At 46.0% G+C, this 19,033-nt stretch overlaps 2 protein-coding genes across 4 annotated transcripts in view; both read right to left on the bottom strand.

Moving 5' to 3' along the window:
* Positions 1 to 19,025, bottom strand: part of Hoga1 (4-hydroxy-2-oxoglutarate aldolase 1) — a 24,491-nt gene extending 5,466 nt beyond the window's left edge. For 2 of the 3 annotated variants that reach the window (XM_005407616.2, XM_005407617.2), the window contains exons 1-6: positions 18,495 to 19,021; positions 7,795 to 7,923; positions 7,491 to 7,618; positions 6,941 to 7,075; positions 6,611 to 6,707; positions 4,204 to 4,337 (exon numbers count right to left, since the gene is read on the bottom strand). In XM_005407616.2, the coding sequence (XP_005407673.1) occupies positions 4,204 to 4,337; positions 6,611 to 6,707; positions 6,941 to 7,075; positions 7,491 to 7,618; positions 7,795 to 7,923; positions 18,495 to 18,705 (834 nt within the window). In that variant the 5' untranslated portion in view covers positions 18,706 to 19,021. Of the gene's footprint in view, positions 1 to 4,203; positions 4,338 to 6,610; positions 6,708 to 6,940; positions 7,076 to 7,490; positions 7,619 to 7,794; positions 7,924 to 18,494 lie in introns of all 3 variants that reach the window. The other variant, XM_005407618.2, reaches the window with a different exon arrangement.
* On the bottom strand, positions 13,838 to 15,140 carry LOC102028664 (chromosome unknown open reading frame, human C10orf62). Its single transcript, XM_005407615.1, has one exon. The coding sequence runs from the start codon at positions 14,904 to 14,906 to the stop codon at positions 14,175 to 14,177; it is 732 nt and encodes a 243-aa protein (XP_005407672.1). The 5' UTR covers positions 14,907 to 15,140; the 3' UTR covers positions 13,838 to 14,174.
* Positions 19,026 to 19,033: the final 8 nt, after the last annotated feature.

The following is a 19,033-nucleotide window of genomic DNA, read 5'->3' as shown; positions in this document are numbered from 1 at the left end:
AAAAAAAAAAAAAAAAAAGAAGAAGAAGGAAGAGAACAATGTTCCTCATGAATACAAATGAAATTCAGCAATCCATCAAAAGAGTTATATGCCATTTTTAAATTAGGTTCATTCCAGGAAAGCAAATCTGTGTCAAATATTTGAAAATTAATATAATCTACCATATTAATAAGGTAAAGAAGAAAGCCACATGGTCATATCTATCAATACAGAAAAACATTTGACAAAATTCACCCATTCGTACTTTTAAAATTTAGGAAACAGAATAGAGAAGAACTTGTTCAGCTTGATAAAAAGTATTTACAAAAACTTAAAGCTAGAAATAGATATATGATATGATGCCTATATAGGAACCCCAAGGAATCTACCAAAAAAACCCTCCTATAACCAGTAAGTGAGTTCAGCCAAGATAGGATATAAGATAAACATGGAAAAAAATCAACTGTGAACCAGGGATGGTGGCACATGCCTGTAATCCCAACACTTGGAAGGCTGAAGCAGGAGGATCTTGAGTTCAAAGCCAGCCTGAACTACATAGCAATACCCTGTCTCAAAAAAAAAAAATCAATTGTGTTTTAAATATTAGCAGTGGTAGTTAGTGAATTTCATATGGATAGTGAAATTAAAAATACAATACTATTTTCAATCACTCAAAAAAATTTGAGGTACTCAAATAAAAAAAAATACAAAATACTGAAGAAAAATTTTTAAAGTGATCTAAGTAAATAGACATTCCCTGAACGTGTATTGGAAGAGGACATAGTAAAGATGTCAACCAACTATATACCAGTTTAACACAATTCCTATTAAGTCCAGCAAAATATTTGTGTATAGACAAGATTATCTTGAAATGTATATGGAAGGCAAGGAATTAGACCAACTAACAATTTTGGGGAAAAAGAAAAAACTTCTTTTAAGACTTTTATGTAACTACAACAATCAAGTCTGTGGTATTGTGAAGGAATAGACACATACATCAATGAAAAGAAAAGAGACTCCAGAAATAGAGCCACACAAATATGCCCCATAGATTTTTGACAAAGGCGCAAAAGCAGTTCAATGAAGGAAAGACAGCTTTTTCAACAAATGTTGCTGGAGCAAGTGAATATTCATAGACATACACAAAAAACTTGACCTAAGTCTTACCCTTTATATAAAAATTAACTCAAGATGGGTCACAAATGTGTAGAATATGAAACTATAAAACTTTGAGGAAAAATGTAAATTTTCATGATCTAGGAATTCTTAGACTTAATACTAAAATCATCATTCATAAAGGAAATAATGATAACTTGGATTTTATCAAAGCTTTAAATTTCTGCTAGGTAAAAAACTTATAAAAAGCTGGGCATGGTGGCTCACGCCTGTAATCCCAGCACTTGGGAGGCTGAGGCAGGAGGATCATTGCGAGTTCGAGGCCAGCCTGGGGCTACAAAGTGAGCTCAAGGCCAGCCTGAACTGCATGGTGAGACCCCATCTCAAACAGGGAAAAAACAAACAAATTTATAAAGAGAATGAAAAAACACGCTATAGACTGGGAGGAAGTATAAATCACATATCCAACAAGGACTAGTATCTAGAAAATACAAAGAACTTTTTTTTAGATTTTTTGAGACAGGGTCTCACTCTAATTCAGGGTAGACTTAAACTCACTATGTAGCTTAGGCTGGCCTCGAACTTGCAACAATCCATTTGCCTCAGCCTCCCAAGTGCTGGGATTACAGGCATGTGCCACCATGCCTGGATGAAAAACTTTCAAAACTCAGCAGTTAAAAAAAAAATCCAATTAGAAAATGGTCAAGGGAAATACTAGTCCATTGAGGCTATTCCTTGCCGTGTAGCTCTGTTGTAAAGTTCAAGTTTAGCACATGCAGTGCCCTGGGTTGGATCCCCCAGCACCAAAAAAAAGAAAAGAAAACAGAAAAAGAAAGAAAATGTTGGTGGACGTGGTAGCACATTCCTGTAATCCCAGCACCGGGGAGGCTGAGGCAGGAGGATCACTGTGAGTTTAAGGCCAGCCTGGGCTACAAAGTGTGTTCAAGTCCAGCCTGAACTGCATAGTGAAACCCTGTCTTGAAAAGATAGATAGATAGACAGACAGATAGATAGATAGGTAGATAGATAGATAGATAGATAGATAGAGCAAGAGAGAGAAAGAGAGAAAGAAAGAAAGAAAGAAAGAAAGAAAGAAAGAAAGAAAGAAAGAAAGAAAAAGAAAAAAGAAAAGAAAAAAAGAAGGAGGGAGGAAGGAAGGAAGGGGCAGGAGATATAAACAGATATTGCAGTGAAGAGGATATGACAAATTAACACATTAAAAGATGTTCAATATTAGCTATCAGGGAAGTGCACATTTAAATCACAAGGAGATGTTACTACATACCTGTCAGAATGGCTGAAATTTTAAAAAGGCATAACACAAAATGCTGGTTAGGATGTAGAGACTGGATCACATATAAATTTACATCAGTATAAATACAGAATGGTACAGACACTGGAAAGCAATTCAGCAGTTTCTTAAAAAGCTAAACATACTGGGTGTGGTGGTAGACACCAGTAATCGCAGCATTTGGGAGGCAGGGGCAGGAGGTGGAGGCCATGCCGTGAGTTGGAGACTGGCCTGAGCTACATAGTGAGTTCAAGACCTGAACTACAGCCTGAACTACACAGGGAAGACCCCCTCTCAAACATATAAAACAAACAAACAAAAAACTAAACATGCAACCATCATACCACCCATAATCACACTGTTGGTATTTATCCCAGGAAAAGCATAGTCACACAAAAACATGTATATAAATATTCATGACAGCTGTTAATAGCCAAAGATGGGAAAGAACCCAGCTCCCCTTCAATGGGTGAATGGTTACACGGGTGTGGTATAGCCATCCCACATAATACTACCGAGCAACTAAAAGGAATTACTATTGATCATACAACCTACATAAATCTCTGGAGGATTATTCTGCATGGAAAAATCTCCAAAAGTTACATTCTATATGTTTCCATACTGTATAGTCTTAAACTGACAAAATTATGAAAATGGTGAGTTCAGGGGGTGGGACTAGGGCTGAGTAGGCATGATTATAGAACAATAACATAAAGGATCCTTGTGGTGATGACAGTAATATATATCTTGGCTACATATATCCTGGCTATATCATAGAATATAGGTATCCTATATCCTATCTAATATGGTGAAATTATTCCATGGATGTACTGTATTAAATGCTATCATTGGGAGGAATTAATAAATTGTATTATCTCTGTATTATCTCTCACAACTGCATATGAATCTACAATTCATATAAAAAGTATGTGTGTATATATATATGTATATACACTTTTTATATATGTATATAAATTTTTCTGTTTGCCTCAGACTTCAAAATGGTTTTGACCCAGGTATGGTGGTGCACTCCTGTAATCCTAGAACTTGGGATGCTGAGACAGGAGGATTGCTTTGAGTTCAAGGCCATCCTGAACTGCATAGTGAACCCTATCTCAAAAAGATCAGAAAGAAAGAAAGAAGAAAGAAAGAGAGAAAGAAAGAAAGAAAGAAAGAAAGAAAGAAAGAAAGAAAGAAAGAAAGAAAGAAAGAAAGAAAGAAAGAAAGAAAAAGAAAGAGGCTCTGATACTGATACGCATAGTGGGTTGCTTTTGCTTTGTGTTTTATCCCCTGCCCCAGTGTTGGGGATTGAACCCAGAGCCTCATACATGATAGGCAAGCACTGTGCTGCTGAGCTATATCCCCAGCATGAGCATAGATTATTTGAAGAGAGAACTATGCTGGAAAATCTGACCTAAACATCTTCAGCTTTCCTCCTTCTCCTCATTCTGATTTTCAAGATCTGGCTCCTCAAGAGCTGATTTAAAAGGCCCATGGTTCACTCTTGCTAGGTAGTCATCTCTAGGTACAGTCCCAGGACCGCGTATGTCACAGTCGCTGGGAGGCTGGTTTCAGTGCATAAAGGAGCAGGACTGTATTCCCTCAGGGATTCTAATTCATAGGTAAGCTTGAGAAACAACTAGGCTCAACTTTGTCTGCAGCCGGGATTTTCTGGGGCGGTACTAGGAGCTCCCACACTGAGATATATTCTAAAAGGACTTTGTGAAAGGGAAGGGCTGAACAGGGACCCTGCGCCAGCCCTGGCTCGCATTCCTGCACAGACACAGGGCTGCCCCTCAGCTGCCATGGGAGCTTACCGCAGCGTTGGGCTCAAGGAGGCGGAGCTGCAGCTTCTGGGCGGCCTCCCATTGGCCGGTGAGGCAGAGTCGCTCCAGCTGGCACACCTGGGCCCCCAGGACATTGGCCAGGGCACACACGCCCCCCACAGCTCCTGCCCAGAGTAAGATGCAGAATATTAGCCAGAGCCACTTCCCACAGAGAGAATCCCAAACCCTGGTCCCTGAGCCTCTTCATCCTGGGACATAAGATGTGAATTTCTATGCCACACTTGCCCATGTCGAAGTCATGCGCTGTGCATCCACATACACATTTCCAGAGAGAAAAAGTTGCTTACATGTTCAAAATAGAATCCCATGGGCCAAGTGTTCTGTGAAGAGCAGGGAGATGAACCCAAAGGGCCTCCCGTACCCTTCCAGACCCAGGGCCTGGCTGCCCATTAACATCTCCAGTGTTTCTCCAGCAGTCCCAGGACTCATTATTTCTGGACGGGTCTAGATCTGCTGAAATCTTTTCCCCTAGGGGAATTTACCCTGGGGAAGAGGAGTGGAGAGTGCTCTAGGCACAAGATCAGAGACTGGGCATTTGCTCTTATTGGCTACATCATAGCCTACATCATAGTTACAGACCCTCTCTCATCCCCTTTGTTCTCATCTGAGTAGTGAAAATGTGTCAGGTGTAACCTCAGAAACCTCAGGCATCTCTGCCAGCCTTTGAGTGTGATTCTAAGGGTAGTTGGGAGTAACCCTAAGTACAGTGGCCTCAGGACTGGAAAGAAAGTGGACAATTTGGAATGAACGAATACAGCTACCATTTGTAGAATACACACTATGGAGCAGGCACTAGGGCATACACAGGCCTGATGCTCGCTAATCCTCACAATACCTCTTTGGGCTCGGAGAGACTGTGCGCATTGCCTCATGTTACTCAGTGAGTAACTGGGAAAGCTGAGATTCCAGCTCAGATATCCCCACCTCTGGAGCCTGTGCTCTTTCCATCTATCCTACTCTCAAGAAGGAGCTGGAAATGGGTCCCATCTTCTTTCCCTGCACTTTAGAGATTGTGACATGGCAAAAGGGATATGTTCAAAGCACTGTGTACAAGCCAAAGTCTTCAGAGACCAGAAGGAATAGGAGCTATTTTCCCCTGCAGTACAGTGAGTCCCTGACTTTCGAACAAGTTCCGTCCTGGGAGAATATTTGTTTAGTCAGATTCATTCATAATCCAATAAAGTGAGCCTTATACAATATACCTGTGAATCTTACACAGTACAGCTGTGAAAGTTTGCAACTCAAATGTTCATGAGTCCAGCACTTACTATAAAAGTCACTGGAAGCTAAACTCCCTGGACTTTTGGCTGAACGGAGCAGATACTGCCCTCCATGTTTCTGCTCCAAGGTTCAAACCCCACCTGAACCCAGGGACCTTGACCCAAAACACATGAGAGCAGTTAGTATAAATAACACTTCTAGAATCCCTGGACTGAAACAGACTTTTTTTTTTGTACAGAGAATCGATGGACTAGAACAGAATTTGATCAGGCAGCTGAAGATGTCAGGCCCAGCCCTGCAGGTCTGACAGTGCATTCTAGTTTGGGACTTGAGGAGGAGTGGGGTGGAATTCTAATCTTGAGGGGAGGCCTCAAGATCTCTGCCCACAGAGATTGATTTATAAGGTGAGATTAGGGGAGCTAACAAAATTTTTCCCTTAAGATAAGGTCTCACCGGGGCTGGGGATTTAGCTCAGTGGCAAAGCGCCTGCCTGGCAAGCGCAAGGTCGTGAGTTTGGTTCCCGGTACCGGAGAAAAACCAAAAAAAAAAAAAAAAAGATAAGGTCTCACCATATAGTTCAGATTGCCTTTACACTCACCATGTAGCTGACTATGTAGCAATCCCCCTGCCTCAGCCTCCCAAGTGCTGGGATTACAAGCATTTGCCATCATGCCTGGCCTGCAGGAGCTAAATTTTTCCCACATGGTACTGGGGATTTAACTCAGGCCTTCACACTGCACTATATCCCCAGATCTTTTTCTACTTTTTGAGACAGGGTATCACTAAATTATCAAGTTGCCTGGGCTGGGATCAAACTTGCAATCTTTCTGCCTCAGCCAGACACATGTGCTGGGATTACAGGCATGCACCACCACCCCAGCTTAGAGGAGCTAAATTTCTCATTGAGGCATGAACTTGGGACTTAGAATAACCTGCAGACATTCCTACTATAGCCCTGGATTGTACATGGCCACCCTCCTGTCCCCAACAAGGTTATTCATAAGTACTGCGTCAGGCAAGAAAGCAGGGTGTGCACTTTTCTAGCTGAGCACCCTCTAAAAACCTTGCCTGAGCCTTCCCAGTCTCTTCCAGCAGACCCAGCTGGCTGGGTGTGTCTTGGCCACCCATGACAATTAGAAAGCAGTGGGTAACCTACCTAAGGCATAGCTAGCCAGCAAGAAGCCAACGGATCCAGCCAGCACCTGGAAATCCTGATGCCTGGTCTTGTGAACAATCAGTGCAATTCTTGTCACCTGCAACAGCAAACATGGTGTGAGAGCTGGGCCCAGAGAGAGCCATCAGCCTGAACACGGAGCCCAGTTCCCAGAGTGAGGCTCTCAAGTTCAGACAAAGCCCCAGAGAACCCACTCAGCAGAGATAACCCAGGACCGACATTCATCTCAGGGCAATCCTGAAGCAGGTAGCTAATGTTCTAGGGCCCAGAGAAGGCAGAGGGCATCCCGGCCTGGGAGTGGCTGCCACTCACATCACCACCACTGTCCTTCATGCCCACGATATTTGGGTGTTGAGAAAGTGTGACCACTGCATCCACAGGTATTTCCAGCCCCGTGTTGGCTGGGATGCTGTACAGCACCACAGGGATTGGAGAGAGATCGGCAACCTATGGGGCACAGAGAGAAAGGAGATGGCAGCCGCCCCAGGTCCTCAGAGCTGCAGGCCCCAACAGGTCATGCACTATCTGAACAGTTCTGCCTCCTGAGCCTGAGCCACCAGTGCTATAGACCCTGACACAGCTACTGTAAAATGATGGAGAATATCTACTGAGTGTTATCTCCATGGCAGGCACAGCTCAAAATCCTTTGTGTTCCAGGTCTCATTTAAACCTCAAGAACCATTGTTCCTCCCATTTTAGAAGGGGAGGAAACACTGACACAGTGGCCCAGTTGCACAGCTGGTATATGGTAGTTCTTTCCGTAGCTACCATTCACTTGAAGTAGGCTCACCACTCTATTCCTAGCTTCTCAGGTCGCCTCTTGATCCCTGGCCCCTGACCCACTCCCACCCCTCCTATCCACCTTGGTGTAATGGTGAATGAGGGCAGCGCTATTCATGCGGCCGCGATAGTAGAAAGGAGTCACCACCATGACAGCGTCAGCCCCGACCTGCGCCATGCTCACAGTCATCTCCACAGTGGCTTGAGTGGCTGCAGGATGGAGAGCAGGAGGAAGCATTAGTCTGGGCCAATATACTGGGCAAGCAAGGGGAGCCTCAGAAATTCCCAAAAGAGGCAGAACAAGCAGACAGAACCCAACCCCAGGGCCAAGGAGCCTGGACTCCACAGCCCAGCCAGCCCAGGGCCCCAGGGCCTTCAGGCCTCACACTCGCAGCCGGAGCCTGCTACCAGGAGCTTGTCCTTGGGCATGACCTGGCGCACTCGGCTCACCACCTCCAGGCGCTCGCTGCTGGTCAGGAAGGGGAACTCGCCAGTGGAGCCTTGGACCACAAAACCTGCAACAGAGGCCCCATCTCAGTGACTGACACTTTCCCATCCTCTTAGGAGTGCCTGGGACACTGGTGTTCAGCACTCGCCAGTTTCCTACCTCCCCAGCACCATAGCTTTCCACAACTTTCCTTCCCATGTCTGTCCTCATATAGGCAGAATATTTTTACCAGGTGTAGGACAGTCTCCTTAATAGTTTTCTTTGTGGATTTTTCCCCCCAGTATTGGTAATTGAACTCACATGCTAGGCAAATGCTCTACCATTGAGCTACATCCCCAGCCCTTTTTATTTTATGAGGCAGGATCTGGCTACGTTGCCCAGGCTGGCCTTGAACTTGCAATCCTCATGCCTCAACCTCCCCCATCGTGGGGATTACAGGCATGTGCCACCATGGCCAGCTACTTTTCTTTGTTTAACAAAACATTTTAGCCACACCAAAAAGAATAGTCAGTAATATCATCCACATCTGGGTACCCAGTGTCCGCGGCAAACCTGATCCTGACCACCTCCCTCCTTCCCATGCCTCGCCCTGAGTTAGGTATTTATTGTTCTCATTCATGTCTTTATATGCTTGCAGCATATTTATGGACCCATGAATACACACAGCTTCTGTAATTTTAAACTTTGTAGAAATAGAACAAACCTTACATAACTTTCTGCAGTTTGATGTTTTCATTTAATGTTATGTTTTGAGCTTTGTCTGTGCAGCACATGTAGCTGTGATTCATTCATTTTAATCGCTGTATATAGTGTTCGATTCTATGGTTAGACCACAGTTCACTTTTCATTCTCTTTCGGAGAACACTTAGAATGCTTACTTCTTTTGGCTACTGAAAACAGTGCAGAAACAATGATTTTTGCATACATCCAAGAACTCTTCTTGTATTCACCAGGTGTGTAACTGCTGTGCCGTGTCTATGTGCATTTTCACAGGTGCCACACTTCCAAGTCAGCATATACCCTAGCAGCAGCAGAGGCAGTCTGAGAGTATTCATCCATGCCACCTCTTCAGATTGTCAGAATTAATTTTTTTGGCCAGTTCTCTGGGTAAAAATTTACATCTCATTGCTTCACTTTGTATTATTTGAGAAGCTTCCAACATTTTATTTCTAAGAACCAAAAGGATTTATGTTCTTCAGCGGAATCCAAAGGAATGTTAGTAGAATTACTTCCTGTTTTTCCATTCAACTTTCTTTTTTCCCTTCTTTCTCCTCTCCACTCTATTCCAATTTTTACAAAACTGAAATAGTTCACAAATCCTTCACACAGTCAGATTATTAATAAATAGAAAGATGTTTGGGAAAATAAAAAGAAAACCGAGACTTGTATTGTATACAAAAGCCCTGCCAAATGGTTGTGAGAGATGAGCCATGAATATGAAGTGGAGCTTCCCAGCAGTCAAAACTAAAAGGGAAATGTGCTCAGCTAACAGATATGTAGAACTTAAAAGATAAAAGCAAAGCAGCTGCCCTGGCACAAACCCAGAGAAATTGTCCCTGTGAGTCACCCTTAAGGGGACACAGTGTGATGTAGATTCAGTACACAAGCCACGCTATTACTACACCATTAGATTCCACTGAGTGGCTTGCCAGGCTATCACACACAGCTAGCCTAATTTTCCTCCCTTTCTTTTCTTTCAAGTTGTGTGCCTTGGTAATGTAGCAAGCAACATCCTGAGGTTCCATCAGGTTGCCTCCTGAGGACCGGCTCCTCCACATCAGGCAGGAAGCTGAAGGGAAGAGGCTTTTGTATGCTGCTACATCAGACCCAGAGCTTTCCCAGAAAAGCTGCCAGTCCTGGGTGAGGGCTCTGATCTGTCCATGATCGGACAGCTTCCTGGACCAAGGAGTTAGAGGTCAGATTCTTGCTAATTCTCTATGCAAAAGCCAAAGCCATCTTCCACCCTGGGCTAGGATGGACTTATGCCACAGTCCTGACCCAACTATAGTCACTGCCAAGTCAGCTTTTCATCCAGTGATCAGTTCCAGAGGACCCTTGAGCCCCTTGCCTCAAAGCAGGATGGAAGGATCTGGCACTCGGGGAGGTAACTCAAGGTTCCCACAGCATGACCCTCTCTCCTGCCCCTGGAAGGGGGCATCTGCTCTAGGTCTGACTCCCAGGCTAAGGACGGGAGAGTGTGGTACTCTAGGCTAGAACCTGGTAGTCAGTAAGTGTTAGCTGTCATGGAGACAGAAGAAAGTGTTAAGCCTTAAATGGAGAATAGCTGGTGCTAAAGGGAAACCTGGAGGAGGGCCTGACACCCCAGCCCCAACTGAAAGCCGAGGCATTCTCATTTTGGAAGCGACTCTCAACTGCTCCCCTGGTTACACTGGCTGCTCTAGAAATCCAGGCTGGCTTGATGGGGCACTGGGTTTTTGGGACTAGGGATGTACAAACATGGTGATTTTACTATGGTCGAAAGGAATCACAATCTGTCCTCCATAAGGAGTATTCCTGGTCACTGTTATGACTCCTTAGCTATATTTCATCATCGTTATTGCGTCCTCCAAGAACTCTTCCAGGGAGGTATCCACTGGACCTCTCTACTCTGACTTCCACTTCCTGTTCCCTGTACTTCCTGCCTCCTCACCTACCCAGAGGTCCTCAGAACCCTTCAATCCCATCTCCACCCCACCCCTCTGTAGGATTAGGCAAAACATCTCAATCTGGCCTTTCTGTAAAATGATAAATCTGATCAGATGGTCTCTAAAGTCTTCCCTGGCTCTGGGTTCCACAGTCACTTTTCTTCTGGCTTTTCCCCTACCATCGGTCTGTCTCTTAATGTTTTCCTTCCATCAAAATTGTCAGGGCTGGAAAAGAACTCAGTGGCAGAGTGCTAGCATGCAAGAGGCCTTGGGTTCCACCCCTGGCACCACATAAAAAAACTTGTCAATGCCCCACCCCCACAAACACACTGCCACTGTCCTGCGTCTGCATATTTGCATATGCTGTGTCCTTCTGCCTGGCCTTGGTGGAAGCTTTCGAATGCTATGAGAACACCAAGCTTTTCCTCACTTCCTTCCCCTCTGGGCTCCACAGCACTTTCATCTAGTGCGGACCAGTCTAGGTATACTTTGGCAATGTGTCATATAAAAGAAATTTTGTCGCACTTGAGACGTTGAGGCAGGAAGATCACGGAAGTTCAACATCATCCTGAGCTACATCATAGTGAGTTCAAGGCCAGCCTGGACTACATATATAGTGAGACTATCTCAAAAAAACAAAAACAAAAACATTGTCACAAATCTGGCCTGGGGCAGAACTATTTTTGCATGATGTAATTCCTAACCTCCCTCTGGGAAGAAATTTGCATTCCCAATAAAATGCTTAAGCAATTTTCTGATGAACATTAATGGACTTAAGCCTTGATCCGGGAAGCCAGCCACCTTCCCTTTTGACTCAGGCCAGTGTCTAGTGGCCATTAACTGCTCTTTGCATCCAGTCTAACAGTGATCCATCGTCTGTTTTCTAATAAAAAATGTCCTCACCGAGAGTGTATACTTGAATTGACTGCCTAGAGGCCATTTTGCTTACAGCATAGCTGTAATAAAACTGACATGTGCTCATAAATAGTCTGAAATTTTTAACTTTAAATTTTGAATTACCTTTAAACCTACAGAAAAGTTGCAAAAATAATGCAGAAAATTTCTATACATCCCACACCTAACCTCCATTAACAACATTTTACCTATTGTAAATGATCAGAACCAAAGAATTCACATGGGTATAATACTAACTGAAGACTTTTTGGGAGGGGTATGGAGAATCAAACTCAGGAGCTCACGATTGCCGGGCAGGTGCTGCGCCACTGAGCTAACTCCCCAGCTCTAACTGAAGACTTAATTTTATCAATTTGAGAAATTTTTTAAAGTTAAGCTTACAAGATCATAATTAGCTAACCTGAAATTTCATGTAATAAACTTTTAGCAAGGAATTTAAGGTCTCCCAGATACGTACATGTATTTTAACAATTCCTTCAGATGCCAAGCCTCACCACTGTCTTGTTTTTTGTCTAATTTAACATTTTTCCTGTGTAATTGATCCTATTTTTCCCAGCTAAAATTTTTATTATGAAGTGTTTTAAATGTATAGATATATAAATCCAAATTTATATGGACACTTATTGGTAATGTTCCCAAAATTCAAATACCCCAAGCTGTGCTCAGAATCAATTTGTTTGGGTTGTTTATGGACTTATCCATGCTTTTCAGTGATTTTGAGTACGTAGGGTTTGGTTTTTTTTAGAGAGAGACAAAAAGATAAAATTTCAAAACAAAATAATAGGAGGGTTACAGTGGTTAATACATTGCCTTTTATTATCTTTAAATTAGTTAGAGTACGAGAGATAGGCATTTTTTTTTTCTTTTTTTCTTTTTTTTTTTTTTTTTTTGGTCTTTTTGAGACAGGGTCTCACTAGGCAGTTCAGGCTGGCCTTGAGCTCACTTTGTAGTGCAGGCTGGTCTTGAACTCACAATGATCCTACTGCCTCAGCCTCCCAAGTACAAGGATTACCATGGGCGCCACCATGCCTGGCCTTGAGATCAGCATTTAATTGTCCAAGCAATATTAGCACAAACCTTTCTTTTCAATGAACTAAGAGAAATCAGTAGTATAACTATCTTCATTATCATATGTATTTTTTTCTTTTTTTTTTTTTTTGGCTTCTCCCTTCCTTCTTTTCTCCATTCCTCCATCCCAGTTTCTCTTTCCCTTTGAAAGGACCTGGGTTTTTTTTTTTAATTTATTTATTTTTTTTTGGTTTTTTTGGTTTTTCTCCGGTACCGGGAACCGAACTCATGACCTTGCACTTGCCAGGCAGGCGCTTTGCCGCTGAGCTAAATCCCCAGCCCCGGACCTGGGGTTTGAAGGACACAGACTGGACACCAGCAAATCTCTAATAGATCCAAATGGTAAGAAATGTCTGTCGAAGAGTCACTTTGAGTTAGTGCCTTGTAGTAGACATCTCTAGAGATTCATTGGAGAGGTGGCAGTCTGGGGATAGGTCACCATGAGCCCCCCAAAATACCTCCTTGGGACCCGGGAAAAGGAGACACTGAAGAATCCTAAGCAGAAGAATTGTCAGGATGTCTGAGAAGAGGTCAAATGATAAACACAAGAGGCAGGGCCGTGTGGACTGGTGGCAGACGAGTGGGAGGCAGCACTGGAAAGGGTTAGGGACCTATGGGCTTTGGAGTCAGGCAGAGCTATGATCTGCTCCCAGCAGTATCTCTTACTATCTTGGGCAAAGTGTGTCTCTGACCTCAGCAGCCTCCTTTGTAAAATGGATATAACCTAAGGCCTTCATCGTAGAGCTATGACTTAACACTTAACACAGGGTGGGGTATGTACTTTAAAAAAAAATTTATGGTGTATCCTTTTTTCAAAACAAAAGACTCAAAAAAGACGAAGCTTCCAGTAATACCAGTAACATGTACAGCAGCAGTAGCCACAGTCACAGCACAAGCTGTGGGGACATAAACAAGCTTAATGGTAGGGAGGTTATAGCATGGATTCCTAGGGGCCCCTGGAAGCAGGTGGGGCAGGAAGAGAGATAGAGTGTGGGACACCATGGATCTGAGATGGTACCAGAGGACAGGGTCAAAGTCCCACCTGACTTCCTCATTCTGTTCTGAAAACCTGTTCCTTAATCCCTCTCCCCTAATACCTGTCTGCTTCCTCCTTCTCTAGCAACAGCAGGTTGGTGGGTTGGAGGCCCCTAGAGGTATTTCTCCCAGTACCTGAGACTGGAATGGGGTAGAAGAGTGATGGTGGGTCAGAGGAGCTGTTTCATGGAGTCTCAAAATCAGGCCCAGGGAAAAGGCGCCAAGGCAAGGCCTAGATGCAGACGACTGCTGGAGAAGGAACCCTCTCCCTTCACCTCTCCCAGACCCAGGCTGTCCACAGAACCCCTCGACTCAGAGTGAGGGAATACAAGGCTTTATTGGCTCCGTTCCAGGCATTCAGCGTCAGTGGGGCTCTTGGCCGCTCCTGGGGTCTGCCTCGTCTGTTTCCTCTTGGTGGGTCTTCAGGGGCCTCAGGGTCTGTCACAGCTGCCTCACTTCCCTGCAGCTCTTCCTCCAGCAGGGTCCATCCTCTATGGAAGAGACTACTCAAGACCCCTGGGGAAGGGGCTGAGGAAGAAAGGATTTTGGTGACAGCATCTCACCCTGGGCCACGTAAGTTTCCCCGTAGAAGAGAAAACAGGCCTGTTGGTATGGGCCAGCCCTGCTGGGGGAAGGGGCATGTGCTTTGGCAGCTTCAAGAATTATACATCTGGTGGCTGCGGTTGGGCAGGCTATGGCTCTGGTGGCTCAGGTGCCCTGGGTGATTCTGTTGGCTCTGGTGGCCCGTCTGACTCTGGTGGCTCGGGTGGCCGGCATGACTCTGGTGGCTCTGGTGACCATAGAAAGTGCGTGTGTGGTTGGCACCAGCCATGGTGGCTTCCTGCTGGGTGAGGAAACTCCTCTTCAGTTTCATCTCCACCTCTTCAAGGGCCTTCAGCTCCTCCGGGTTGATGTCCCTGGAATCCAGGTGGCCTGAGTGCTGGTAAGCCGTGGCTCGCTGCAGCATAGAGTTAGCCACATGCTGCCCCTTGGCATCAATCTCCTTGACACAAGCAGCCACACCAGCCCATGTGGCCTTGTCCATGGACGAGGGCTTTCCTGACTCCCTGTGGGTCTCCTTGGTCACGGCGGACCCAGACATCTTCTGCCTGCTGGTGACAGATTCCCGGTGCAGACCTGTGCCCGCTTCCCTGGGCCTGGAGGTGACGGTCTCCACACGAATGGTGGTGCTGGTTTTCCCACTCCTGTTCTCAGGCTGGATGACACTGCTGCTGGTGCTGGCATGGTTGTCAGGGGCCAGTTTCTCCTTAGACAGGCAGCTGAAGTGAGATTTGATCCAGCTTTCGTTTTCTTTGTGGGATTCTGGTGACTCATCTTGTGTGGACTCAGGGGGTACCTTACTTCTCTTCCTCTGAGCCCACAGCATGAGGCCTCCACCTCCCAGCAAGAGGATGGCCCCCAGCACCACCTTGCATGATGGTTGCTGGACGAACTCCAAGAAGGTCTCCAGGACCCTAAGCTAGACAGGCAGAGCTAAGAGCACACTGGGAGTTGGGGAGCCAGGTGGTATGGCTCATGCTTGAAAGGGCAAGCTCTCTCCTGTCTGACACCCAGGATGCTGCCACGCCCTCCCTTGGCTACCCCTGTTGCCTTGGCAATGAGCCCCATTGTGAGGAAGACAGTTGGGGGTGGGGTGAGGGGCAGCCATGGAGCCCTCAAGTCTAGCCTGGCGGTCATTACCTCAGGCCTGGGTCCTGTCTCCCTCACTGGGCACTGTCCTAAGGTCAGTGGAAGGACAGTTTCTCCAATTCTGATTTCCCATTGGCTTTTGCTACTCAGTCCTTATCTTCCAGTCTTTGGTTTTTCTTCCTCCCCATTTGGTGGCCCCAAGGGCAGAGCATGCTGAATCAGGCTGGCCCTGGCTGGGATGGCATCCATTCTTGGCTTCCTGAGACTAGTATCTTCCTCCAGCCAGACGCATCTCTACCACCAGCTCAGCATATTCCATCCCCATTTCCATCCTCCAGCCCTGTTACATGACAGAACCTAGAAGGAAAAGGGCTCAGGAAGGCACTCATTCTGGAATGACTTGGGGTCACGTGGGAAGAGACAAGCAGTGGGCAGGGAAGGCAGAGCAGATAGGACAGGAGACTTCCCTGAGTCCCTAGCCCCAGTGCCATTGCAAAGTGGTGTCTGCTGCCTCTTGCCTTAGGATGCACCTGCAAATCCAAAACGCACCTCATGGCAATGAGCACAGGGCAGGGTGGCAGAAGGCAGGCTGCTGGGCCAGGCTCTCCCTGGGGGCTTGCATAATCCTGAGTAATTCTCATGCGTCTCAGTGAAAAAATATGCCTGGGCTGCTTTATTTTTCTGCTGAAGTCATCTAATACATTTTGAAACTGAAGCCAGGTGTGGTAGCTCAGGCCTGTAATCCTAGCACTTGGGAGGCTGAGACAGGAGCATCACTGCATGTTCAAGGCCAGCCTGGGCTACACAGTGAGTTCAAGGCTACCCTGAACTGCATAGCGAAACCCTATCTCAATATATAAATTAATTAATTAATTAATTAATTAAATGCCAAAATAGGCTGTAAAAGTTGTGACATTTTAAACAAAACATCTCCTCTAACAGTAATGATTTTAATACCAGTATATGCAAAAATAGTTTATCTTTCACAAGAAATCATGGCCTACTTTTCATAGAAAGAGGATATTAGTTTAAATTTTTATGGGCAACATCTCCCCTGTCTTGCTTGATTAGCTCTGTGGCTGTCCACTAACCTCAGTTGGAAATAACAATTCAAAGTCCACCTTCGAGGTTATTTACAGGCGAGTTCAGGCCATATGACCCTCTGGAGAACCCCTCCCTTTGGTCTCTAATTATAACCTTTTTTTGCTTGTTTTCTGAGCCAGGGTCTCACTAGGTAGTCCAGGGTGGCCTCAGACTCACTATGTAGCCCAGGTGCCTCAGACACACAATCCTCCTGCTTCAGCCTCACAAATGGTGGGATTAAGGTGTGTGCTCAATTTCTGGTTATAACTTTTTCAAAGAGTATAAATTAGCAATGATTTTTTTAAAATTTTTTTTAAAAAATAGCTACACAATTTTAGGCAGGGCCTTCAAGAAGACGTCTGTGTGTTCTCTCCTTTAGGCTTCCACTGCCTCTTTAGATTTTTTTTTCTTCAATTATACATGCTTGCAGTACATAACAAATACATCCCTTATAGAGTTGATACAAATGCATAACACATCTTAATTCTTTTTACTTCCCCTTCCTTTCCTCTCTTTCCAGGGCATGTTGTTGCAGACACTTCTCAACGCAAAATGTGATAGCTGCGCCTCTGCCCAAGTATAGGCTGTAAGGCCCACTGCAGAACTGGACAAGAGAAATAGATTTTAGAGCTGACGTAGTTTGACTGAGTCCACAGAGGCCCCATGACAGGATACCCTGGCTCTGTGTTGTCTGTGGCTAGAAGCCTGAAGGGTCTGCTTGTCGTTCTGGAATGAGGAATCCAGACTAGACAGGTTCTATAATTTCTCAAGCTGCCCTAATGGCCAGCCAGGAGCCTTATGCAGATCTTCCACCTGCAGGTGCTGGGCTCTTTGTCCCACAGTCCCTGCTTCCTTGATGTGTGGCTGACAGAGAGATCAGACCAGGCAGGAGACTATATGCAGAGTCCCCCAAAGCCTGCGCTCTGGGGCCCCCATGCCCACAGCAGAGTGGCTTTGCAGGATGGAAAGGAGAGCATCTAGAGAGGAGTGTGAGGGCTTCTGGGAATTCTTTGGGTGGCAGGAAGATACCAGATACAAAATCCTCCCTCCCACTTCCTGATCTAGAGTCCTGGGAGCTTGAAACTTTCTGTCCGAGGCTCAGGACCTTCTTGCTTTGCTTCAAGGGGAACATGCCTCACCTAAGCTTTAGACCCCCATGAGCAATCCAAGGCAGACATTCACTTAGAGGTGGTTTCCCTGCTCGCGCTGAGTGTGCAAGAGACACACTGGGGAAGGGTCACATCATTTCTATACTGAGCCATGAAGGGAAGCTCAGTTGTACCACTGGTCACTGTCACAAAGCAGCTATGCCACATTACCAGTCATACTGCCATTTTAATACTTATCACCATGGCAATCAATACCTTCTCATGTACAGCACTCTGTAATCTACAGTGTGCTGTCACTTGCATCCTCTGATTTTTCTCCCAACCATTTCACAGCCATTATTACTCCCGTGAGTCAGATGAGGAAACTGAGGTTTAGAGACATTATCCCACTATAAGTCAGGGGCAGAGCTGTGACTGGAAACCAGAGTCCACTATCTTAACTACTACCCTGCATCACCAAAGTCATAGCCACACCATTCCCAAAGCTGGTACCCACCAAACGCTATTTGTTGAAATAGTCGGGTTTAGTGACTCAGAGCAGGGTGACAGATTCAGTGAGCAGAAAGAAACAATTTGAGCCGTGCCATCACAGCCAGCTCCAACCTCAGCCCAGCCACGTGGTAGCTCAGTGGTCTTGGACAGTGGCCATGTCTCTGAGTCCCAGGTTCCCATCCCTGAGGTGGTACTATCACTGTCCACTGACTACCCTAGATTGCCATTTCCTTCCACCTTCCTGTACTGCACCTGGGGCTGTGTGGGCACACTGGAGTCCCTGGCCTCAGCTAGAGGGAGACCCATGTATAAAGGAAGAGATGAGTCAGAGGAGCCAGAACAAGAACTAATTGTGCCAAGAAACCTTGGCCCAGAAGAGACACGCAAAAGAGGCTTGGAGGACAAGGAGGCTGACGCTGGCTGCACTGCCGCATGTGACCTCCTGTGACGCAGTCACACCAGCCTGAGGCCCTGCTTCACAAGGATGCAAAGCCCATTCTCCAGCACAGTCCCACAGTAGCTCTGGGAGCTCAGAAGGCATATTAGCCCTTTACAGCTGGGGAAACAGAGTTTGGTCTGGGTGCCAGCACCTGCATGCTTTCCCTGGCCTCTGTCCTCCCATGGGGGACAGGCCTGCTTACCTCGGAAGGGAAAGGTACCCAGTTTGTGCAGATTCTCCTCCAATTTCCCATAGTCCACCTCCGCGTTGGCAGTGAACGGGGTGGTCACAGGGGGATAGATGCCTGCGATGTCCATCTTCTTCCCTCCCCCTGAGGCCCAGCCCCTCACGTTCCTAGACAAGCCCCTGCTCAGCCTCTGCCTCACAGAGGCCCATACTCGGGGACCCAGCATCTCTCAGGCAGCCTGGGGCCTAGCTGGCCTATGTCCCCAAGTGAGGCTAAGTTTGAACTCCTCTCTCTCCCCTGTTAATGATCAACGTGTCTAGTTAAAAATTGGCAGCCCCCCCAGACTTGTTAAGCACTGGGGAGGTCTAAGCTGGGTGCTCCCAGGGTCAGAAGCAAGACCTACAGGTTCCAAATAGCCCTTTTTCCCTCTGGGGAGCAGCTAAAGAAATGCCACAAACCGTGTCCCTCTGGCCAGACCCGGGACTGGTTTCTGGGTGCCAACACTAAAGAGTCTCTGCAGTCGGGCCTGGGCCCTCCTTCTACAACTCCCAGCC

The sequence above is a fragment of the Chinchilla lanigera genome, unplaced genomic scaffold (assembly GCF_000276665.1).
Source record: "Chinchilla lanigera isolate Chin_1 unplaced genomic scaffold, ChiLan1.0 scaffold00106, whole genome shotgun sequence".
Taxonomy (NCBI): domain Eukaryota; kingdom Metazoa; phylum Chordata; class Mammalia; order Rodentia; family Chinchillidae; genus Chinchilla; species Chinchilla lanigera.
The sequence above is the reverse complement of the archived record's forward strand: the minus strand, read 5'-3'. Positions and strand labels throughout refer to the sequence as shown.